The following is a 25,767-nucleotide window of genomic DNA, read 5'->3' as shown; positions in this document are numbered from 1 at the left end:
CGGCTTGACAGGTGATATAATATTTATGGTAATAGGGGATGTCCCATTCTGGTTCCCAGGCCCCATGTCCATACTCACATATGCCTCTATCTCACTCTCCGAGTTCTTTTGGTGTGCTTTGACCACCGCATCATCATCCACCCCCCTTTCCACCTCTTGCAGGACATCCCCCCGCCCATTTCCATCTCCACCTCTCCATCCTCATGAGCTGCAATTACCTCATGTGTAGCCAATTTTGATGAAGCATGATTTTTTTACAATTGGATTAACATATGATACTAATTGCATTGAATGAACAACTTAATAATCACCAAATTATGTTAATGCATGATTTCCATCAAATATTCATATATGTTTTGTTTAAAAAAAGAAACTAAGCGTGATGCTATTTGTTTTGAGGACATTCATACTGTCAATAGTGTGTTGCACTTAATTTTTCATGATGCTTGTTATGTTGCTGGATTATAAGAAGATGATAAATGTTTATTGATAGTATTGTTGAAGCATGTCATCGGGATTTGCCATTAGCTTTGAGGCGTTTGTTTGTAACATTATTGGCATGAGATTCTATGAGTCGTCCACACTTGTTTTGGAGCAGTTGTTCGAAGCTTATGTAAGATGCCATACTCTATCGGAAAAGATTGATACTTGATCATCCATGCGTATCTGAAATTTCCATCACATATACTTATAAATTTTGCATATATTTATATTTATATTTATTTATTATTGTGCTATTTTATTAAATTTTGGTTATATTGTGTTTCAGTTTAGTCTTAACTGATGATGAGATTGAAAATTTAGTTTGGTGAAAATTGAAAATTAATGGTAGGGGCAAAATTATCTTCTTTTACAAAAATTAATTAATTATTATTAATATTTTTTTATTTTTACTATATGAGAATAAATATTTTGATGTATTGACTCAACTCAAAAGTACCATATATTATTAAATCATTTTGTATTAAAATTTGCTACTGTAACTAGTATTATGATTTTTTCAAAAAAAAAATAAAAAATATGATTTGGGTGTGGCGCACTCCGATCTTGATTTTCTACAAACACAACAATTCTTCCAAATTAGGCACTTTTATTCCAAGGGAGCAGCAGCGACACAACTCTCCATTCAATATGGCTGAGCTCTCCACCTCCGGCGCCGGCGCCGGCGCCTGGTCCTCCGCGCTCTCAGGAAAGTCTGATGACGAGAAAGAGGAACTCCTCGACAGAATGCTCACGCGATTGGCGCTATGCGACGACTCTAAGCTCCAAGACTTGCTCGCCAAGATTCTTCCCCTCTCCATTGCTGCCCTTTCATCTGCTTCCGCTCCTCTCCGCAATAAAGTACTCTTTTTTCTTGCCCTCTAAACTCTTTAGCTATTACTCAATTTCTCACTTGGCATACTTTTATCAACAATTAATGGAATCCGCATACTTGCTTGGACTGGAAGTCTTCTACAATTGAAATTTTCATCTGAGTAGGGTTTTAGCGATAATATTGATTTCTGGATAGCTGAATTTCGATTGGAAGCCTAGTTGATGGGTGTTTTAGAGGTTTTCTGGCGCCTTCTGTGCATTACTCTGACAGGATGAATGTTGTCGATATCATTGTGGAAGAGAAAACAGTCGATTTTTTTAATGTTTTTTTTTTTCTGTGGTCACTGAAGGTTTACACTACTATTTGGCTGCTTGCAAGCAAAAAATGTGATCTAAAATTGGAGTGCCATTGATGTTCATAGGTTTATTCATCTTTTGTGGCTTGGGTTCCTAGTCAAATTTTCCTCGAATTTCTCATGACTTCTCCATATTAATCATGCTATGAAACAACAAACTTCTTATACTTTCTCTGAGGGCATATATACACACATCTCTGTTTTCTGCTTGTGTGTGTTTGCGTAATATTGATAGGTATAAGTTACAATCTGGATGCATTCTGAGGCACCTTATCATCTTTGTTAATGTTTCCTTGAGAAATGGAGTTGGGATCAATAGTAACAATTTAGTTGGTTAGATGCTATTTCCCCAATTCTGCATTCTAGTTCGACAGTTCACACTTTTACTTCTGTAACTGTCAGCTTCTATATGTGACTTTTCCCTGTATCATTATTAGGTTATTGAAATCCTCAGCCATGTGAACAAGAGAGTGAAGCACCAGGGAACAATTGGCCTACCTCTATCTGATTTATGGAAATTGTATATGGAATCTAGTTCTGCTCCTATGGTTAGAAACTTTTGCATTGTTTATATAGAGATGGCAATTGACCGTGTGCAGAAGGAGGTAGGTCTTTGTTATTGAGTATTTAACATTCTTAAGTGAAATTATTAAACATTGATTTGACCTAACCATGAAACTGCAGGAAAAACAACTACTAGCTCCTGTATTTTTAACCAACATTTCTAAGTTGCCTTCCAAACACCAAGATATATTACTTAAGATCACAGCAAAGGTATATTTTCGGCCTTATTTTCTTATTTTGAAATACATGTTCTTTTCTGTACTTTTGTGCAAGTATGATTCTTGAAGATCCTTTAGCCTCTTTGATAGAGAAGTTCATGGGTCCATGCTGTGGTTTTCTTTTCTAATCTTTAATATAGCAAATATTTGAGCGGTTGATAAAATTTTGGTCTTTCTTAACCATAGGGCTTTATAGTGAAATTCATAAGATTTTTGGGCTTCTTTTTGAGCCTTTGTGCTCTAGATGTATGTATTAGGACTAAACATAGGTCCTTTACTCTTGTTTTTGTGTATTATATCAACGATAAGAGGAATTGATCAGAAAGCATTGAGACTTTCTTGCTGCAACAGCAATTGCCTGGACGACTATTTTCGCATATGATTAATATATCTGTGCTTCATTGGGTGCTGATGTTTTTAAATCATCAGGTTTTCTGTTTTCAAGTTTGGACCTTTTATCCCAGGGAAATTCTTTAGTCTAGATGCGGTAGGATTGGACATAGGTTCTATTACATCCAGAGATTAAACTTTTTTTTCGTTTCCTCAATTTTGTAGGCCCAGTTTTGTTTCCTCCTTGTAGAACTTTATTGATACTTAATTTTTTTCCCTATTTGTGCCTGTCTGTTCCTCTTCGTATGCTTTGTATTTTCTTCTGACAGAATATGAAAGGGGGGGCTCGGTAATGAAATGGAAATGCGAATAATGCTAGTGAGGAATGGGCATATAGTATCTTTCGTTCCCTTTATTTGGGAGGTATTTGGATCATTGTTGCTTTTATTCCTCTGCGCCGAGCAAAAGTTTCATTCCTCCTATTCTTCAACAAACCACCCTACCATGTCTGCCTAATTGAGCAACAAAAAAAATGTGGAATGGGTGTTGGTGGGTGGGTGTTGCTAACTTGCTCGGTTCCAATATAGACTTGAACGCCTTATTCTTCATTCGATTGATGTTTCCCAGTTAGTTCTCAACTATTGCTGAGGTAGTTCTAGTGGTCAATTGTAAGGAAGAGCAAATTCATCCTTTCAATAAAAAATATGCTAGCCGTTCTATAATTATCTAAAAAGACTTCTATAACAAGGCAGTTGCTTTTAATTTTTCTAATGCATGGGCTGTGCAGCACTCTGGAAACCTCCAATACTATTTTTATTTGCATCACTTATAGACTAGTGACTGACTATCTTTGGTTTAGGTTATTGGCGAATGCCATACATCTCAAGTCAATGATGAGGTTCTGGAAAGATATAGAGCATTAGTAGGTTCTAAGGACCTCGAGATATTTCTTGAGTTTTGTCTTCATACAATTTTGTATCAGCCATCTTCTCAGAGGTTAGATTATAATCAGATTTTTTTCCCTGAAGGAATGTTTTCAATTTTCACAAAGTAATGATGATGTCATGGTTTAACCAAAAAAGTAATGACGGTGGCTTCCTTTGCAGTGGAGGACGCCCAGCTGGGCTTTCAACTATTCAATTTCAACGTGTTACTGGAAATGACCCCCCTGATTATGATAAGCTACGTAATAGAAAGGTGTGAAGTGTCGAACATTAAATACTTACTAGTTATCCATGAGTGTACATTCAAAATAGTGTTGTCTATAACATTACTTTGACCAACACTCTGAATGTCAGATGCGATCTTCTTGTTTTTTTCTTAAATAAATATCACAAGCAATTGACTATTTGTATTCTGTAGACAGGAATGCTTAATATAATTGAAGCTTTGGAGCTTCAATCTGAACTAGTTTATCCTATCTACATAGCCGCTTGCACGGACAGGTACAAATTTGTTGGATATGTATAATTACAAATGCAGACCATTACTTAGAACTTTATATAATACGGTGCATGTGTTTTGGGTTTGCTCTTTCAACAGTCATGAACCTGTTATTAAAAAGGGGGAGGAGCTGTTGAAGAAGAATGCATCTGGTGTGAATTTAGATGACCAGAATCTGATCAACAAACTATTTCTATTATTTAATGGTGCGTATTGAAGAGTTTATTTGTATTATGTTTCCTTGTATATATCTCTATTTATTTAGATAGACTTTGTATGGTAGGTAGATCCTTTTATTTTAGGTTTAGATTGTACCCTAGTCTCTCCTCCCTCTGTATACGGGAGTTTTTGTACAATTGTACTTGTCTTATATGCATAATATCTCTTATCCAATAAATGTATTTCTTTTATTCTTGTTTACAGTTCAACTTTTAGACCTACATTACGAACAATGTACTTTTGGAATTGGATAAAATAGTTTGAAGATAAAATTGGATTTACTTTTGGAAATATGTTGGAGTAGCATTTAAGTGAGTTATTTGGTTTTCCGAAGTCGCCTGTATTGATTTGGTCCTTCAATTTTTGAGGGTTGCACTTTATTTGGACCTCCATTTGTAAATGACGAACTGCTTTATTATAAAACCAGCTTTTGTTTCATGAAATGTAGGAACCACTGGTTCTGAGAACATTGCTCCAGATTCCAAAGTAAATCCTGGAAATCTAGCCCTGAGAGTGAGGCTGATGTCGATTTTTTGCCGATCAATTACTGCAGCAAACAGTTTCCCCTCAACTTTGCAATGCATTTTTGGGTGTATATTTGGTAAGCTGGAAAGTGGAAACTCTATCTAACATGGTATAATGTGAATCGTGAAGGCTTCAAGAAGTAATGTGCCAATCTTGGTTATTGATACAATTTATTAGCTATAGTTATCTTTTATTTCTTTAATATATTAGTTATTTAGGGTTAGAATAAATAGATGGATCAGGCTTTTGTGTGGGCTTCAAGTTTTTAGGTCTTTAAATAGGGTGTTTGAGCTAGGGTTTATTTATTTAGGATATTATGTTGTTTTGGGGACATATTCTGCTATAGGGCCTCATTTGAGGATTAGCCTCGTTTGAGGAGGGTTTCTTTCTGTTTTCTTTATTCATTCAATCGATTTCTTTTCTATTCATCGTCCTTCATTATCACAATCCCTGCACTCTATCAGTTATCATATTTGTGTGCACTGCCTTGCAGATTCATACCTATTGCTTCTGATCTTTTAGGCTACATATATTAGTTGACAGATATTCTTAAACAAAAATTACTTGGTTTGAAGATCATTCACTTCTCTGGTAAATTGACATGGCATTTAATATCTGGGATGGGTGAAAAACAAGTATGTTTCTTACTTTTCTTATCCAACTTCGTGTTCTAAATTTTAAACTTAAACATCTCTTAGAATTTAAATGCTTCCTAGTGAGCTCAGAGAATGCATAAAATAAAATCCTAGGGCTCCTACCACTTATGCTGATTGAATAAAATAGAGTTCTATATCGACAATATGGGTAGGGCACTTTGATAGGATTGGATACATTCAATCTTTTACTCATGGACTATGAAGCACGAGGACGCCCCCTAGGCTCCTGTATCCGTTGCAGGGACGTCCCGGAGACAAATACTCCAAAATACACCATAAATACGTCCTTGGGGTCATTTTTCTTCCCTTTTTTTTATAGAAAAATTAAGATATTAATAAATACGGTCAAATATGCTTGACCCATTAATCTGTTTGCGATTGCATTTTTTTCCCAACCTACCCTCGTTCATGCTGCTCACCGCTGAACTCTAAAGCAGAACCTTCGGTTAACGCTGCTCACGGCAGCCGTCCGGGTTCGCTTTATTTTAGTGTGTTTACTAATGTATTAAGAAAACATTTTATTTGCTATTTGCTTATTATCATGGATTACGTAGTATTTACATATTTTCTTAATGAAGTATTGGTTTTTAATATATATGTATATTAAATATTAAATAAAATAAAAACGTATTTTTGATGTATCGTATTATCTTGTTTTTTTAAAATTGGTTTATTTATGCCTCCATAACGTATATGTATTTCATATACGTCCCCATGCTTTTTAGCTTATGCATGTGTTTGTCTGAAACTATCGTTCTGTGCCTGGTTGATGTGTTGTCTTTGAGTGGAAATTTTAGCTACCAGTCCAAGTCGACATTGCAGACACTGTTGAAAAACTCTGTATGTTGCTCACATAACTGGTGTTCCAAGGTTCTGACTGAACTCGGGCTTATTTGGGTGTGCCCTAATGCCCGTTCAAATATATTTTTGATTAATTCAACATGGTTCTTTAGGATAATAAGTGCAAGGTGCTTTTGAGAGCCATTGTTCCCATTGTCTGTTGGTCCATTTTTTTGGAAAGGAACAAGTGTATCTTCATGATATTGAAGAACCTGTTTTGTAGTGCCGGGAAGCTTAGGGTGTCTTTTTGAGTTCAGAAGCATAAAGAATTTAAGGACTTGTTTATTTCAGATTTGCTAAGAGATTGAAGTTTGGCCCCTTTTTGAGTAATTGTTCAGCCTTTGGCAAGTTCTGGAGTTTATATTTTGTTCCCTTGTTGTAAACTTTCATTTGTCATCTGGCAGTTGGTTTCTTATAAAAAAAATAAGAAAAAAATTCCATGCATATAAGTATACTCTGACACTCTCGTAGCAAGGTCATACTTTGTCCGCCGTTTAGTTTCTTTTAGTGAATTCCCTAGAAGTTTTGATTCTTAAATTTTTGCTTTACCCAGGGGCTGATGCCACCTCCAGGTCAAAGCAGTTGGGTATGGAGTTTACAGTTTGGGTCTTCAAACATGTAAGTGATAAACGAAAATATTTCTGATTGAGATTCATCTAGTATACATGTTCATAATATATTCTAGCAGGATGCATCTATAGAAAGAGTTTGTGAAATAACATCATCGTATTATTTTGTAGTAGTGGTTCCTGTCGTGAACTCATGATAGGAAATCTTGTTGTCATTTTTTCTATGCATTCCCTAAATTTTCGATGCATATTTTCAGCTATAATTTGTGAATGTCATTCTAAGTACTAGTGAATTTTCTCTGACCCCTGAAAATCTCTATGGTTTTCATAATGTTAAATAGGCTCCTTCTGAAATATGTTTGGGATCTCTCCTGTTGTTCAACTCTCTATCATCTTTAGAATCATAGCACTTGTAATGGTATATTATTAAATTTTATTGAGAGGAAGTGTGCCAAGTGGAATGGGGTTGATTGATTATCGTTTGACAATCAAGGTGTAGTCTAACTTAATGTTTGATTCATGATATGTATTGTTTTGAGAAATATATGCATTTTCCCCTTTAACTTTTTTAGTATGTACCTTGGCAAGTCATTTCAATTGATGGATCAGTTGTTAGATCGTGTCTTCTTGTATGCTTTGAATTTTCTAAGCAGATTGCCTTTTAGCTTATGTGTCTATATATCCATGCTCATAGCGGCTGCTGGATCCATAATTGTAATCTCTTCCACCATCTTTGCAGGCTAGAATGGAGCAATTGAAGCTTATGGGCCCTATAATATTATCGGGAATTCTGAAAACTCTTGATAACGTCTCATCTCTGGATTCTGGTCAGTTCCTCTGAGCTTGTTTCAAAATGTTATTGCCATAATTTCTTCATTGCTAATTATTGTTGTCTCATTTCAGATGCTGTTGCTAGGGAGACTAGAAGTTTTTGTTTCCAAGCAATTGGGTTGCTTTCACAGCGCATGCCTCAACTCTTCAGGTATTATTTTTCTTTTTTCTGTTCTTTTGTGGGTGGGTGGGAGGGTAACTGTCCATCTGGTACAGCCTCGTGTTTTGGATTTTATAAGTTTAATGCTTCTTTATCGGTTATCATTGGTAGGGATAAAACTGATGTGGCGGTACGGCTCTTTGATGCTCTGAAGCTTGAGGGACAGTATCTCCGCTTGATTGTTCAGGAAGCAACAGCTTCTCTTTCTGTTGCATATAAGGTATCATAACCACTTTGTTGTCTTAATTGTTTAACCTTCATTTCTCATCTTGCATATTGATGGTAACTTTTTGAGTCTCAGGATGCTCCCCCAAAGGTGTTAAAGGATGTGGAGTTGCTGCTGTTGCAAAATTCTCAAGTGGTAAATGCATTGATATGCTTGTTGACATGAACTATTCATTCTATCTTCCTCTTCTTTAGGTGGTTTTGCATGATTGATTAAGCTAAAATTATCTTCATCTTTTCACAAGGAACAAAGTGAAGTGCGGTTTTGCGCTGTGAGATGGGCGACATCCTTATTTGATTTAAAGCATTGTCCAAGCAGGTTTATCTGTATGCTTGGAGCAGCAGACTCAAAATTGGACATAAGGTAACTTGCTTTTATCAAAGTCTGTTTTCAGGCAATGTATGTTTTAAACTGCAGACCAAGACTTTTCTTTTTTAGTTAATTAGTTCTAGTCACAAATTAGTGATCCTTGTACTTGTAACAATACTATTGAAATGTTCGAATGAATCTTCTCAGAAGTTTTTTCTTCCAAATGTCAGTCTTCTACCAAAACTCTAAACTGGCTCAATTTTCTATACATTTCATCCTAATCTATCATGTACGTGTAATAAACTCATGCTTATTTATTGTCCGAAAGTGTTGTCCTAGAACATCTTAAAACCGTCTATAGAATTCTTGATTTGTGCGAACATTTATGGAAGTTCAGCTTTCTGAAGATGCAGAATATTTTGCACAGAATTCGGAAATTTAGATGGTGGCGTAGGAATTGGTAATATCTCAATGAGGCATAAGGCGTTAGGTATATGTTGGTCGAATATCTCAAGTTAAAATGGATTCTTTGTGGTCAGCAAATATGGTCTTTATGAGATAAATAGGATGCATAACCGGTAGAACCACTTTTAGAGCTCATGGAAGTTCGTCTCTAGAATATACCCAGATGATCTCAAATTAATTGAGGTCATGGTCAAACAAGGGAGTCACTGGGACTTTTGGGAAGATAAGTTATGCACGTAACTTCAGTTAACATATCCTATCTCCAAATTGGTGCATCGTGTAAGAGGTGCTCAAATGATCAAGATCACATATTTATACATTGTTCTTTCCTTTTCATCTGTGGGGTAGAGTGTAGAAGGAACTAATGGTTTAGGCCCGACCTAGTTCAGGAAGAAGGCTATATCCTTTGGTGTTTGGGCTATAGTTTTAGCAGAAGAGGGCAGATTATTAGAGAATCATTGTCCATGCATTTTGTGTTAGTAACCACCATGCATAGCGTGGCTGATTGGGTTGGCCAGTAGAGTTATTTTATTAGTTGTCACTCGCTCCATCCACGAAGAATATACAACAATGGCCTTATTTGGTGTTCACAAAGAATATACTACATTTCCTTTTTAAGGACATGACCCCACACCCTCTTCTTATATTTCAACCTTACAAACACCCCTTATTTACCAAAACACCACCCTGGCCCATACTCAATTCAACCACAACCACTCATTTTTACATGGTGGGACCCTTTATCCACTAAACACACATCCACCAACTACTCCCTCTGTCCCTGAAAATTGTGGTCTTATTACCATATCGGGACGTCCCTGAAAATTGTGGTCTTTCCTTATTTGGAAATGACCCCACACCCCACAAACTTCCCCTCTCACTATTTATAAAAAGGTGTGGGACCCAATCTCCACTCAAACACAACTACCACACTTTTTCTTAAAACCCGTGCCATCTCCATTGGACCACAACTTTTAGGGACGGAGGGAGTATTTTTAAAATCCGTGCTGAACCCAATATTGTACACTCTTTGTGGACGGGGGGAGTATCTTATTTAATTAAGTTGTCCTTTTGTTTGTTTAAGGGTTCTTTTCAGCCAATCTTGTTACTGTCCTAGACCAGTAGGATTAAGTGGTATTTAAATATGATGAAAGGTGTTGTTTAGGGTTAGGAAGAATTATCAGAGCTAGCGGTAATCTGCTGAGCAGGAATTTCGTCCCGAGGGCTCGATATGTGCCCTTTCAATTCAAATATTTTTTTGGTGTTAATCACTTGGCTCTATCATTTTGTTGGTCCATTTAAAAAATATGAGAGTTTTCTAAGGTGCTGAAGAATCACTACTTGATGTAAGATCAATATAGCTTTATGTTTTATAAAAGAGCTTCTCCTTTTTTTTCTTTTTTGGTCAATAGGTGAATTTTTTGTCCTCATTTAGTACTGTATTTAGTATTTCTACTATATTAATGGAACTTTGTTTCTTATAGAAACAGAGATTAAATAACCTCTAACTTAAGCACATGGCCACAAAGATCAAGTTCCGGCAGCTCTTCTGAGCATTTTATAAAAATTGCAAAGTTTGGATGGTAACCCACCCACAAAAAAAACTAAATAAAAAGGTTTAAGTGGCAAGGTGAACAAATATGCAAAGTTAGAAATTGTAAATTGTTTTTTAAAACTTTTTATCCGCATATGTCTCCAGAAATTCAAGCAGTCTTTTTCATTTGAAGTTTAAAGTGTTCTCTTATCATACTTTATGATTTGTAATTTTTCATAGAGAGATGGCATTGGAAGGGTTATTTCCTGGTGAAAAACTAAGGAACTCAGTGTCGCAAAGCATCTCAATTGAGTATCCCAAACTTTCAGACATGCTGGCTTATATTCTAGAGCAGCAGCCAGCCATGTCACATTCTACTGGGATTGGAGATACAAAACTTCTTTTCCAATCGAAGACTTATGTGGTTATGGTGAAGTTTTTGTTGAAGTGCTTTGAGACAGAAGCTGCTCAACCTAAATTACCTAAAGATTCTGGGTTCTTAAACTCAGTGGAGAGACTCTGTTTATTGTTGGAAAATTCTATGACATACGAAGGTTCTGTCGAATTGCATGCATCAGCTTCCAAGGCTCTAATTACTTTGGGATCTCGTTTCCCCCAGGTAGATCTATTTGGTTTTGTACAAAATAATTAACTTGGATTTACTCTCTGATTGCCTTTTTTCAATGACAGATGATTGCGTCTCGCTATGCTGAAAAAGTTTTATGGCTTAAACAATATCTGAGTCATTTGGACTATGATACCCGTGAGTCTATGGCGCGTCTACTTGGAATTGCATCCTCTTCCCTTCCAATTTCTGCTGCAACTGAACTTATTAGTGAAGTGATATCTTCACTTAGTGGAACACAAAAATTGAGGTTTGTGTCAATGTCTTTCACCTTTAGGTGTTCATTGGCTCTATATGCTATTACCTCATTGTCATTGAATTTTTGTATTCTGTAGGTTTGAAGCACATCATGGTCTGCTGTGTGCTTTAGGATATGTTACAGCAAACTGCTTGTTGAGAGCTCCTCCTGTAAGTTATTCAATTTTCTGAAGAATGCGGAGGGACAGGCATTTGTATATTTCTCCTATATAGAACCCGAGTGGATATCTATGGATGTGGTTAGCACTAGTTACAGGTCTTAGTAGGTAGATTTGTTAGATCTTCATGTCTCTATCCTGTTAGTATATATCGTTTTTGACTTATATTTGGTGCTGTGGTCTTGCTATTCTGTTTTTAGGTCTCATGTGGTTATTTCTCTTTCAATCAACAGTATATAGAGTGACACGTATTCAGGCTTTCTTTTATGTGTAGTTGATTTGGTCTCCCAACTTGCTTGAAATGATATGGAGAATCAAGAGGCTAGTGACAAGTCAATGTGAGCTTATGCACTGTAGGGGATACAGTGATACTGCATTGTATAGTTGCAAATCTGAGAGAAGGAAATCATTTTTACATGTAGAACCTGAATCTGGAAGAAAATTAGACGGCATGCTGAACTCAAGATAGTGCATGATATGGTCATTTAGTGATTATGGACTTTGCAGATTTGGCGTATTCGTGTAGTTTTCCTTAGTACATATGCTTTATTGCAAATAGAATTTTGTTTCTTCTTTTCATGGACAAAATATCTTATGTGAAAATATCCTTAGTATGCCATATAAAATCCTACTTATATATTCCAGTACTTTTTAGATTTGGAAACTTAAAGATGATATCTCATTTGGTCAGAGATCCTAGTGCATTAAAGTTTTCTTTAAGATTCATAACAGCCCCACGAGACAGGGGGGGTATAACATATTACTCTGCTGGAAGCAAATGGATCTGTTGCTGCTCCCATTCTGTGAACTATTATAGCCCATGAAGTAGGGAAAACTGAGAATTATGATGATATCAATGAAATATTCCTTCCCCATCATATGCATATATCCTTATAATTATATAATTGTATGTTCATTAAAATATGTAATTCTGGTGAGATTTCATGTCATCTCACCTTGCTTTCTGCCTCCCAAATTCAGCTTGATTCTTATCCTTTGTTAATACCCTGTCTGCTTTCTTGATGTTCTTTTGTATTCCTATCTCTTCCTCACAATTTATCGTAGATTCTAAGATGTAGGGTTGTTCCTCTTTAAATCATGCTATTTGGCATTGATTCAGTGAGTTCTATAGAATGTTACTCGGTTTGCTCGTGACAAAGTGTTGAAAGTAAATACAGATGAAGATACAATTAGTTGTATTTGTTTGTAACCTAGTGAAGAGCCCCAGTTGGTGATTTACTGTAATGTGAAATTTATCATAATTTTTTTTGGAGGCATATTTGCTTTGTTTCCTTCACCATTGATCTTATTCTATGTCCTTTTTTGTTCTCACCAGATCTCCAATTCTGTGCTTCACAGTGTATTGAAATGTTTGGTTGATGTAATTAATAATGAGACCTCTACATTAGCTTCTGTGGCAATGCAAGCCCTGGGACATATTGGAATCTGCACCCCACTGCCTCCACTGGTTATTGACTCCACCGAAGGTGAAGTGATATGTTCTGGTTAAATATTCATGATATTTTTGGCATTTGGTGCAACTTCTTGAGTGATGTGAATTCATTTAGATGATAATACCGATTTTCTTTACAAACCTGCAGTTTCAACTTGGACCCTCTTGCACACAAAATTAAGCAAATTGCTCGCTGGTGATGATATCAAAGCAGTCCAGAAAACTATGATTGCTCTCGGGCACATGTGTGCAAAAGAATCATCTTCTTCACATCTAACTATTGCTCTTGATCTGATTTTCAGCCTTTCCCGATCGAAGGTAGGTGAAATATTTTGATGATTATTTAAAGAATCAGTGTTGTCCTCGCATTCTGCGGTCCTGTCTCCCCTGGCAGTTTTTTAGTTAGAAGGAATTGTAGCAGACTTTTTTAGGTTCAGTTTGAATGAGATGAACAGTTATTTGGAAACTAACCTATATTTTGGCTTCTTTAAATTTTTTAACAGGTTGAAGATATACTATTTGCTGCTGGAGAAGCTCTTTCATTCATGTGGGGAGGCGTTCCCGTCACTACTGATGTGATTCTCAAAACTAATTATTCTTCATTATCCTTGAGTTCTAATTTTTTAATGGGAGATACATCCTCATCTCTGCCAAGGCCCCCTTCAGAGGAATTCCAAAATAATGAAGATTACCATGTTGCAGTTAGAGATGCTATTACTAGAAAACTATTTGATGTCCTTCTGTACAGCAACAGAAAAGAGGAGCGCTGTGCTGGAACTGTGTGGTTACTATTGCTTACAATATATTGTGGCCATCATGCAAGCATCCAGAAATTGCTTCCAGATATCCAGGTTTGTACTTCAATAATTGTTTTGAGTTTGAGAAGGTGTTTGATTCTCCTTGCTGTGCCAATGGACCGAATAAGTTGCAATGAACATCAAATATTGGTGTTGGAATAGCTTTCTTGCACTATAAAAATTGGGTTTCTCGAGTTGCATTTGGAATTGAAACTCTTGGGAACTTCTTGTTTTGCTTTCTAAGGCTACACCACATGGTTTATGCTGCTCTTTAATGGATGAGAATGGTGTATTCTGGAGAAGTTTTCTTGTTATTTGATCAAGTTATTTTAAATAAGGCTTCATAAAGCATCTACTATCTCCACCAAGATGGTTCTTCTACATACTGTTTTTGTATTTTTGGTTGAAGAGACATAAGTTTTTAAAGGTCGCGTTACGGTGGACTTGAACCTGAGACCTTTGGCCTACATTAACCACTCTACCACTAGACCAACATATGCACACTCTTGTACATACTGTTACTTCTTAATTTTGTCATTTAAGTATTTGAAATTCAAATATTGTCCAAAAATTTATTTGAAGAACGATAAATGGCTTTTGCTCTTTAGATTGCCGCCTTTTTCTGCTTAGGGATTTTATGTGTCTCCTGTTTATGGATGGCACAAATGTTATTTTTGAGTTGAACTTCATCTCCACCAGAGTGCTTCTAATGCTTTACCATAGCTGGTACTGCTACAGATGCCTTAGTTCTTGGTTGTTTTGTTGCATATGTTTGGCTCTTCACGTGCTTTGTTGTTCTATTTCTAACCAATAACCATGATTTTGAAGAGCTTGGCTCTCTTGGTGTGCTTATTATCTTGGAATATTTTTACCTCTATACTAGTAAGTTAAACATATTGGTGTCAAACAACGGACTAGTATTCCTAAATAACTTGTTAAAATAATTGAAAATAAAAATAAAATAAAGAGATGATTCTACCTTCTCCTTTTTTCTCTCTTTTCTTTTCCATTGTTTTCAGGTGATAAGCTTAATCAAAGGCATTTCCTCGAAAATATCTGTGTTTAGTATAGGAATTCATTAGTACATGGACTTTTGCAAATCCGAATCTGATCTAACGCAATATATGATGTAGTGAGATATGTTGATTGTCATACTGAAATGTTTGAGAAGAAAAAATCTGTGTTAGCTCTCAGATTTTCTGAAAAGGTGTTTCTGTAATACAGGAAGCATTTTCACACCTTATAGGCGAGCAGAATGAACTTACACAAGAGTTGGCATCTCAGGGCCTTAGTATTGTTTATGAACTCGGTGATGATTCTACGAAGAAAAATTTGGTTAGTGCACTTGTTGGAACTCTAACTGGCTCAGGGAAGAGAAAGAGAGCTGTTAAGGTCAGGATATGTGGCTTTGTGATCCTTTATCATGATATTGCTTATTTATAATGTATTTCCTACATGATTTTCTTAGTCTGTTCTTATGGTTATAATTTTCAGCTGGTTGAGGACACTGAAGTGTTCCAAGAAGGTGCCTTTGGTGAAAGCCCCAGTGGAGGAAAACTGAGCACGTACAAGGAGCTCTGTAACCTTGCTAACGAGATGGGACAACCTGACTTGATCTATAAATTCATGGATTTAGCCAATTACCAGTCTTCCCTGAATTCAAAACGAGGTGCTGCTTTTGGATTTTCTAAAATAGCCAAGCTTGCAGGGGATGCCTTACAACCTTACCTCCGTGCATTGATTCCTAGACTTATTCGCTATCAGTATGATCCTGATAAGAATGTGCAGGTGCTAATCTCTCAGTGCTCTATGTAAATTGAAACACTTGTCTTGTCAATGTGCTGAGTATCATTCTGTTTCAGATTTTATCTTTGAAATTTCATTAGAATTGATACTACTTACCTAATGAATCTACAGCTTCTGGTTTCTTTGCTCTATGTTTCCCCTAAACTTTGCTACTGATTCACTTTCTTTTACATATTGGTTTATGGACTGAAACATTATCAGGACGCAATGTCACACATCTGGAAATCATTGATAGCAGATTCAAAGAGAGCAATTGATGAACATCTGGACCTTATTTTTGATGATCTGTTGATACAATGTGGATCTAGGCTCTGGCGGTCCAGAGAGGCTTCTTGTCTTGCTATTGCAGATATACTCCAGGGACGAAAATTCCCCCAGGTTGCTAACTAGATTTATCTTTGTATCGTCTTTTACTTTTTGTTTATACTTGGGAACTGTGTGTCCTTAATCACCTAGAAATCAGTGAGAATAGTTTCAGGGCTACCGGTAGGTTAATCTAAGTCCTCATGGCTACTTTGTCAAAGCCCATTCCTTTTGATTCTGTTTTTCCTTAATGATAGCTAGTTCTACTTTTTGAGTATGTAGTATGCACTCCTAAAACTCTGATTTTTTGATTTTCTATTTTTTCTATTTATTTATTGACTTCTCTAGTTCCCATATATCAATACGCACCACAGAAGAGGAAGAACACAACTACACATGCCAAAAGCAATGGCATTCTGTGCGGCATATATGTTTCTCCGTTTTTTATAAGTATTGATTTCTTTGAATAAAAGAGTAGAACTGAAACACAAATACCTAGTCATGGTGCACATTCAATGAAGTTGAGTGACTCAAAAGCATCTTGATAATTTGTAGGTTGTGAGCCTTTTTGCTAGAAGCCTGCACATCCTTTTGGTGGTTTGACCTTCTCAAAATTTGGGAAAATTCCTCCTAGGTTCCAGTTTCGCGTCAGATATCCAGGCCCAACCAAGAGATGATAATTAAAAGCTTAGACTTAATTGGGATTTAAGGTGCAGAATAATATAATGTATTCAGACCCCTTCTTTTTTCAGTTAATAACTTCAATGTGCAAAAAGAAAAAAGTTGTCATGGCTCATGCAATGATATGAGTGTGTATGGTATTTTGGTTCTAGAGGCCCACTTATATGATTAAGTAACTTTGTATTAAAATTGAAATCTGCAACCAGTCTAAGGCAATTGCTTGTATTGCTACAGAACTAGTATGGAAGAGTGTGAGTTTTGAAATCATGTAATATTACAGTTTGATGTAGAGGAATCAATTTTTAAAGATCTTTACATTTTAGGGATTCATGGTCAGATAAAGTATCAGCATCTTTAAGATGTATATTCTCCCCAGGTGTTCCCACTTCTTCATGCCATGGATGATGTGTCCATGGTATAAGCTGACTTGTAGCCGGCCTTTTCATTAGATTGTTTTAATAGTCACCAACTGCAACCCTGGTTCTCTGGTATCACTATTGTCAGCTGGAACGAGTTTCTTTTTTTATTTTCCTGCCTCACGCCTTGTTTTCATAATATTTTATAGTTTCAGTTTCAGTTTCACATCTCGTATAACTGTCAGCTAGTCCATCCTGAGGCATGTGATAAAACTGTTTTCTTATGCACATCTCTTCTGTTGTCATAGGTTGAGAAACATTTGAAAAGTATATGGATAGCTGCTTTTCGGGCTATGGATGACATAAAAGAAACAGTCAGAAATGCGGGTGACAGATTGTTCCGTGCTGTTGCATCATTAACTGGGAGGTTATGTGATGTTTCCCTCACACCAGTTTCAGAAGCGAGACAGACAATGGCTATAGTTCTGCCTTTGTTGTTGACAGAAGGCATAATGAGTAAGGTTGACAATATTCGTAAGGCTTCCATCGGTATGGTTACAAAGCTTGCTAAGGTAAACCGTGTGGCTCTAAAAGAGCATAATGATTTTTAAATTTGTTAAAATTCTCTTGGTGGCTCTCATTTTACTTCAATTTATAAAAACATCTCACAGCTAAGTCATCCAAGTTTTTATCATGGAAGCTTTTGTTACCATACTGCACAACTATCTAATGAACTCCTATATTCTTAAAGGTCTTTATGCTGCCTTTTACTTTGTATTTCTATTAGATTGCTGATAGTTTCCTGTTTTATACCCATGTTCTTTTGACAGTACTGATATCTGGTTATGGCTATATCCTGCTCCAAAAATTTGTAACCTTAATAACCAAGGGCAAAGCACTCCTTTTCTAGATGATAGTATCCTTATATGTATGTTCTCCTGAGAGGCTTCTAACAAAATTGTATAAGTTTGAATCAGTTTTTACATTTTTACATCTTCCTTTTTGGTTGTCTTGTATTTTCATGGTAAGGGCACATTATATATGCATTCTCATAACCTATTTTCTTGCCCACGGTTGTTTATTTATTTTTTATTAACATTTACAGGGTGCAGGAATTGCAATTCGCCCATACTTGAGTGATCTTGTTTGTTGCATGCTGGAAAGCCTGTCGAGCCTTGAAGATCAAGGAATGAATTATGTAGAGGTCTGATAACTTATGGTCTTATGAACACTCAAATTGTGCCGTTTACCCACCTACACATTTATTTTTAAATTCTTTTTTCTTTTTTCCTTTACTGCATTTTTTGATGATTTTATTGATCATGTTATTACATTGTGACAATTTATTGATTTTCTATATTGTTTTCCCCTTACATTATTAACACTTATTTTCTTGCTATCTACTAGATGCATGCAGAAAATGTGGGGATACAGACTGAAAAACTAGAGAACTTGAGGATTTCAATTGCTAGAGGATCTCCAATGTGGGAAACTCTTGAATTCTGCATAGATGTCGTTGATTCCCATTCTCTAGAAATATTGGTTCCTCGTCTTTCCCAGCTGGTCCGTTCTGGCATTGGCTTGAACACCAGGTATTTTGCAAATACTTTACATTTTAGAACTCATATAAATATGCTCCAATAGGCATACATGTTGCATAATATTCCATTACACTTTGGTTTATTTGTTGAGATACTTTTAGGAGTTTTGTGCAATCAGGTCAAAGAAATATTTTCTGCAACTTGCTGCGACAGATGGCAGATTTCTGGTTTTGACTTGAGTGCATAAACTCAATATTAGTAGACTAGAGGTTTCGCACGAATATTGAGAAGCAAGTTTTGAACTTAATGGGATCAAATCAACGGTTCTATCTCGTAGCTCACAGTTTTAAATGATTTTTAATCAGAGTTTTGAGATTATTTCTCAAACATCTGAATTTGTCTTTATAAAGCATGACTGTTTATCTAATGTTTCTTTACCTATTCTCATTATTGTTAAGGTAAAGGAGTCCATTAAGGATTGTGCGTGGATGTGTGTGGCCTATCTTCCTGAAAACCCTAGAGTTGGAAATTATTTATTTGAGCATTCAGTTTAATTCAGCCTTGTGTTTGAGGCAGGCATAGCCTATAGTATACGTTTGGGCAGGGAAATCCCGAGGAACCATGTATCATTATTCTTTGATTATCTTATCCTTGAGTTATTTCTCTATTCAATTGTTGTTTTTATTCTTGTACCAGCTATACCCACCACTCTTATCATTTTTGCTATAAGCTCAACAACTGCTCTGTTATGTATTTATATTTTTTTTTGTTCACATGACTTTTGATATATCACATATACATATGTTTTTTACGTGCAAATACTTTTATCAAGTTACTGAGTAGTGTTAGTTCCAATTCTAGTTCACAATAGTCCAAACTAATGAGAGGATTATAGTTCTTGGGGGGTTTAGCCCCTCAGTGATTCCTAGTTTTTTAACTAGGATTGCCATTCTATCTTCTAATTACTAAATATCCTATTTACTACCTTTTACAGGGTTGGTGTAGCTAACTTTATCGGCCAGCTAGTTCAAAAAGTTGGTCTTGACATCAAGCCATTCACGAGTATGCTATTGAGGCTTTTACTTTCAGTTGTTAAGGATGAAAGAAGTGCTTCTTCAAGACGTGCCTTTGCAAGTGCTTGTGCAATTGTTTTGAAATATGCAGCTCCCTCTCAGGCCCAGAAATTGATCGAAGATACTGCACGTTTGCATTCTGGTGATAGGAATGATCAGATTGCATGCGCAATCCTATTGAAAAGTTACGCATCCACAGCTGCTGATACATTAAATGGATATCAAGCCATTATAGTTCCAGTTATTTTTGTTTCAAGGTAAGGTCAGCCTCTTTTTATGCTATTCTTGCTATTATGATGTAAACAGTATCCTCTTTGATAGAAAGTAAAGCGATTATATTTCTTGTCATGCAATTTGCTGAGCCTTCCAGTTATCACATTCAATTTTACCCTTACAAACAATGCATCTGCATGCTTAGGTAAACATGACTTGGAAATCCATGGTGTACAGTAGAGATATCAGTGAATATATGTATTTATAGTTATGTTTTTATAATAAATGAACAGAACAGCTTCTGCCTACATTTTCCTCAAGAGAGAAAAACTAAATGTGCTTGAATGTTGCACTTGCTATTGCTGCTATTATAAACTGTAATGCTTATGCTTTAAGAGATGAATTGCATGCATAAATATGAAGGTAAAGCTGGCAGAGAATTACTCATAAATATTTGTCACAATGATGAGCTAAGGTAGATTCACCTTCTTGAGTCTTCAATTTGTAGCTTAAATTACTGAGCAGATAGAGTTAATTAAGATTGGGGATTAAAGATGAAAATTTAGAGAACAAACAAGGCTTTAGTATTTTGTCATCCTCTGCAATTTTAAAATGGAAAAATGAGTTTCTATTTGAGGGCTCTGATGGATTATGTGTCTGGTAAGATATCTCTGTAAGATTGCATATCTCATGTTGACTGCTCAAGACACATAATTTTCGACTAAGGCTCATCTTTCAAAAGTATAAATCATTGGGAAAATGAACGTTGAAGGCGTCTGATTCAGATCACAGGCTATTCAAAAAATGAACTAAATTCTTTTTTGGAATAGTCGATCATAATAAAGGCTTGTATGTATCCGTAACATTGTTTGGAGCAATAACTTGTAAATCTTTTACATGTATTTGCACCTCTGTTTGGGTAATTGATAACAATTTTCTCCTCGGTACATAATGTTGTATTCATGGCTTTCTGTGCTTGGGTTATTAGCGTATTTCATGTTTTTTTTTTCTTGAATAATTCTCATTTTAAGGGAATAGTGAAAACTATTTGATTCATAGGCTTCAGCATCTGGGATAATATCAATGATCCTACTTCTTGAAGCCTGTTAGAAGATGAAGTTATTAAGGGGGCATCTACTCTGCATGATTGATAAGTTACATGATTGAGTATTCTTTCCTCCATACTAGGATTTCTATTATCCCATGCTTTCAATGGGACATGAATCACGCAAAACTAGCTCAAATGATAGAAATTAAATTATGAAGGACCTTGGGATATCCCAAAGTTCCAATCCATTTAAGTACACAAGCGATTACCCTTAATATTTTTATTTATCTAGGCTAATCCTAAAATAAAATGCCCCCTAAGTGTTATATCTTACGGACCAGAAGTCCATGATTTTAGTCATTTAGTTGTTCTTATCAACTTGAAATTTACTTTTCTGCTTATCATCTTCTTGTTAACAATAGTCATGTCTAAATCACATCTTTTTATTTTGCAGATTTGAAGATGACAAGACTATTTCTAGTTTGTACGAGGACTTATGGGACGAAAATATGAGCAATGAAAGGATTACTCTTCAATTATTCTTGGGAGAAATTATTGATCTTATTAATGAAGGAATCATATCATCCTCATGGGCAAGTAAAAAGAAGGCATGTCTAGTCTTTCATATTCTTTGTGAAGCTTCTTATTTTTTAACCACATAAAGGAAGTTATCCCAACTGCTCACACTATTCTTCCTATTGTTAATTCACTTATTTGCACGAGAAAAGTTGGATTAGTTCAAATGCATCTTCTGAATGTGCAGGCATCACTAGGAATATGTAAGCTCAGTGAAGTCCTTGGTGAATCACTATCTTCACATCATAGTGTTTTATTGGCCTCTTTGATGAAGGAAATTCCTGGGCGTTTATGGGAGGTATGGATATTTTTGTAACAGTACTTAATTGTCCTTTTATTTTTGAAAGATAAATTGGTTCTGCTTGCAAATGGAAAATGCTAATTTCTTGAAAATAAAGATTTCAAGTCACTCCTGATAATGGGATACATGTGGATTTTTCAGAGGCAAGAAATTTAAGTAAAAACTTGTAAGCCTCTCTACGTAACTGATGAAACAAGGATACCTATCTCTGGCAAGCAGTAAAATTGTTTTAATTAACTCATTAGAGAGGAATAAAGCCTAAAAGGAAGATATGTATTGCATTGCTAGGGTCCATAACGAGCAAAGAGTGGTATTCATGATATTTAAAAGCCCTTAAATACATCGACTTTACCTGGATTTATTGAAGCCAGAAGACCGAACTGTAACCTCTTCTAAGAGCACACAGCTTTTCTGCCAATTGTTTTTGAAGTTGCAACAACGAACTATTGCAGAGCTAGTTAATCATCTGCCGATGATATTTCATTCATAAGATACACTACTCCTCATCTAACTTTTTCAGAATTTCCAGCTTTGCTGACTCTCATCTCTTGTGCTGCATCTACAAATTATTGGCGAGCTATCTGTCAATAAATATTTTATATATGTAGTATAATCATTGTATGTTTCTGTACATGACAGGGGAAGGAGGTTATGTTAAATGCATTATCTGCTCTTTGTTCGTCATGCCATGAAGCAATTTCTGCTTCCAATCCTGATGCTCCTAATGCTATATTGAGCCTTATATCTTCTGCATGCACAAAGAAAGCACAAAAATATCGGGAAGCAGCTTTTGGCTCTCTTGAGAAGGTATGGCTAACTATTTTCCTGTGCTCGTTGCAATTTTCAGTCCTCAATGCACTCTTTACCTTGACATTGGCTGCTCCATAAGTTTTTCTTTCGTGCATGTTGGATGATGGTAAATCGTATCATACATGCCAACAGTGTTGAAGTCTTCTTTTCCTCTTCTTTGATCTTTCTATTGCATGAACAAATAGCAGTAAGCTACTTGGCACTTTCATCCAAAAACAATAAATTGAAACAAGTGAGAAAGTCCCTTCTATAACTCTTATATAGCTCTATTCTAAGACATTTCATGAGATTCATGCAGTAAATGGATTCTGGTGACCTTTTAAGAGATAGAGAGATGTTAAACCAGAGCACAAATGATCTTCTGAAAAAAATAATTCTGAGAAGGGGTTAAGCAAAATCACTATTTGGCAGCAAAAATGAATAGTGATCTTGTGAAGCATATATCTATCTTGTCATACTGTATTCTCTGGAATCTCTTTAGGCTTAAATCTTATTTCTCTTATCATATCAATTTTAGGTTATCAAGGCATTTAACAAGCCTGACTTCTTTAACATGGTTATTCCATCTTTGCTGGAGATGGGCAATTCGCTCAACAATACCAAATCAGGTAAGCATAATTCAATTACAAATCAAGGTCCTATGATAATCTCTCTTAAAATGAGAAGCGGGCATCAGAATTTTATGACAATAGCTAGCTATATTAAATTTTGTTATCAACGCTTTGTCCTTGCAGTATTATCTTCTTTCTAAATCTTTTATGTTGTGTTATGGCATTTCTATTTTTCTTATGAAATCTGATAAAGCTTTTCTTTAAATGTGGGATTGAATTCCATTGCTTTTGCTATTGAATTCCATTGCTTTTGCTTTGTCTCAAAATGATCTATGTGAATCTGTCGTACTGCTATTTAGAATTTTATCTTTATCTCCCTATCATTGTCTTCTTTGTCTGTGTTCCTTGAAATTGTTTAATTCTCGTCTTCAATTAATAATTATAAAATTTACGAAATTTACTAGACTGTTTAAATTGTCAAAAGTTGGTAACCTTTGAGAATTTTCTATCTAAATTATGCATTAATAAGCATTAATATAGTCGTTTCCTTGCTTCTATGATATGAAGCTAAGTTCTCTCATTGCTTTGTGAATGAAACCAGACACAATCCCTCTGGATGGACGTTGTAAGCCTCTTGCCATGTAGTTTGTAATGCTTGTAACTTCCGATTCATCTAGATGATATGTTGACCTTTCATTTCCTCTTCAAGTGATGCCAAACCAATCTGAAAATAGTGAACTATCAATGAAGAATTGAAGATCCATGGCCACTAAAGTTGTCTAAGTTAAGAGATCAAAGGAGATTTTCCTTTCCCTAGACATATATTATTAATAAAGTAGATGTTTTCGTGTTAGATATTTCAGTTATTGGGCACATATGAATTATTTAACGATCATATTCTATTGTATTTGTGACTCATCAGGTAATAAGCATTCTTTTTGCAGATGCAGATGAACCAGATACTTCACCAACTGCCTTACAAGAAAAAGTATTGAATTGCATTACTGCTTGCATCCGTGTAGCCAACGTTGCTGATATCATCAAACAACAGAAGAACTTCATAGACTTGTATTTATTATCTCTCTCGCCTAAATTCCCATGGACAGGTAGACACCTTCACTTAGAATCTGTCACCTCCTAATCAAATCATCTCATACTCACGACGTATCTCCTTTTATTGCATTGGACAGTTAAATTGTCAGCCTTTTCTTCTAGTAAAGAGCTTTGTTCGAAGCTGCATAGTAATTTGACCAACTCACAAGATGGTGCCTTGCAAGCCAGCATAACTGCTTTTATTCATGAGGTAATATCCGGTCCCATGGTTCTGTAATTACACCGGAGGACATATATATACGGCTTCTAACATGGCATCTTAATATTTGCAGTTGTTTTATACTCTGTCACCCGAACTGCTTAAATCCCTTCGCACAGTAAAAATTGGCCAAGTATGATACCAATTCATTTTCATTTCTTTTTTTATGTAAAGATGTATTCTTTCATAATTCTTTCATAATTATGCATGTGAATGGATGTCAGGTTCATGTAGCAGCTGCCGAATGTCTTCTGGAGTTGACAAACAAGTTGAGGGCAGCTCCGCCTGCCCAGTGGACTGAGCCGGAGTTTATGAGTGAGCTCGTCGAACTCTCTCAAATTGAAAAGAACGAGCAGGCTAAGTCCTTGTTGAAGAAATGCATCCAAATCCTCAAAGATGATGTAAAACCCTCACCTTAAAGATTTTCTTACATCCCTCATCATTCACTTTTTCTATAAATAGTACAACCTCACATGCTACATTCATTTATAGAAAACAGAGTAAATTTACCAAATGATTTATTGTTAGCTTGTATCCGATATGAGATTTTCTACTTCACATAGATTGATAAACCTGAATACCAGAATTTTTTTGTTTTGTTTTTTTTACGACCACCTGAATACCAGATTCCTTTCACAACGAAATGTACCATAACAGATTCAAATGCTTTATTGTTCCAGTTGCATTCGGATTAAAATTTTCAAGATTTAAGGCTGGAGAAATAAATTAATAAATGCAGATAAATCAAACTGTAATTCCAAAATAACATTAAATCCAACAAAGGTTTGTTTTAGCATCAACCAAAAACACTGTAGGATGAAGCACCAATGTTAAAACAACTAGTTTGTATTCTCTTAAAAACTTGTTCAACGCATCAGCTTTTCGTCTCCCTTATACTCCCAAGTCATTGCATCATCTAAATCAGAATCTGCTATCACAAAGCCACCCCCTTCAACAGTTATCCAACCAACTGTGCTATTATATGGAGCAATAAGCCTCCAGGAACCAAGTTGTTTCTCCAAGCAACAAGCTGTTTATCTGTCACAACTAATTTCTCCTGTGTCTTGCTATTTACAATGGTGACACTCACAAGCAAAGTCTGGCATTTGATGAGCAAACATAGCACAAGTAACCAAATACTGCAACATCCAAAGGGTAAGATCATGGCAGCTCGCCATAAAGGACTGGACAAAGCATCAAAAACTATGGTAGGCTCACACTCGAAAAATCTATCAGTACTGGTAAATTGAAACAGTTTAGGTTTGAAAATCCCAGCCTTACTTAAAGTCATCATAGGATGGCCTTGTTGACAAACAACAAGTGGGACAAGAGAAATGTGAGAAGTA

The 25,767-nt window shown here is 35.8% G+C and overlaps 1 protein-coding gene across 2 annotated transcripts; it reads left to right on the top strand.

The window, feature by feature from the left end:
* The first annotated feature begins 1,025 nt into the window (after window positions 1–1,025).
* LOC131016878 (uncharacterized) lies at window positions 1,026–25,014 on the top strand. 2 transcript variants are annotated; one of them, XM_057945664.1, is made up of 35 exons: window positions 1,026–1,341; window positions 2,108–2,275; window positions 2,355–2,444; window positions 3,642–3,778; window positions 3,889–3,979; window positions 4,145–4,227; window positions 4,325–4,431; window positions 4,893–5,045; window positions 7,019–7,083; window positions 7,774–7,861; window positions 7,938–8,016; window positions 8,137–8,245; window positions 8,327–8,386; window positions 8,496–8,614; window positions 10,800–11,178; window positions 11,250–11,434; window positions 11,520–11,592; window positions 12,937–13,087; window positions 13,202–13,371; window positions 13,557–13,904; window positions 15,075–15,242; window positions 15,345–15,638; window positions 15,858–16,034; window positions 17,305–17,568; window positions 18,102–18,200; window positions 18,404–18,588; window positions 19,532–19,867; window positions 21,326–21,479; window positions 21,635–21,745; window positions 22,388–22,555; window positions 23,076–23,166; window positions 24,054–24,215; window positions 24,300–24,412; window positions 24,495–24,554; window positions 24,646–25,014. In XM_057945664.1, the coding sequence occupies exons 1-35, from the start codon at window positions 1,132–1,134 to the stop codon at window positions 24,838–24,840; spliced, it is 5,442 nt and encodes a 1,813-aa protein (XP_057801647.1). In that variant the 5' UTR covers window positions 1,026–1,131; the 3' UTR covers window positions 24,841–25,014. The 2 variants fall into 2 exon arrangements, with proteins under 2 accessions (XP_057801647.1, XP_057801656.1); XM_057945673.1 differs by lacking the exons at window positions 1,026–1,341; window positions 2,108–2,275; window positions 2,355–2,444; window positions 3,642–3,778 and having other exon boundaries at window positions 3,894–3,979; window positions 4,149–4,227.
* Window positions 25,015–25,767: the final 753 nt, after the last annotated feature.

Source organism: Salvia miltiorrhiza, chromosome 1 (genome assembly GCF_028751815.1).
Source record: "Salvia miltiorrhiza cultivar Shanhuang (shh) chromosome 1, IMPLAD_Smil_shh, whole genome shotgun sequence".
In the NCBI taxonomy this organism is placed as follows: domain Eukaryota; kingdom Viridiplantae; phylum Streptophyta; class Magnoliopsida; order Lamiales; family Lamiaceae; genus Salvia; species Salvia miltiorrhiza.
This window is presented reverse-complemented; position numbering and strand designations above follow the sequence as displayed.

Coding starts and splice junctions, on each gene's coding strand:
- LOC131016878 (XM_057945664.1), top strand. CDS start 1,132: ATGGCTGAGCTCTCCACCTCCGGCGCCGGCGCCGGCGCCTGGTCCTCC. Junction 3,980..4,144: donor ATAAGCTACGTAATAGAAAG/GTGTGAAGTGTC, acceptor TGTATTCTGTAG/ACAGGAATGCTTAATATAAT. Junction 8,615..10,799: donor GACTCAAAATTGGACATAAG/GTAACTTGCTTT, acceptor AATTTTTCATAG/AGAGATGGCATTGGAAGGGT.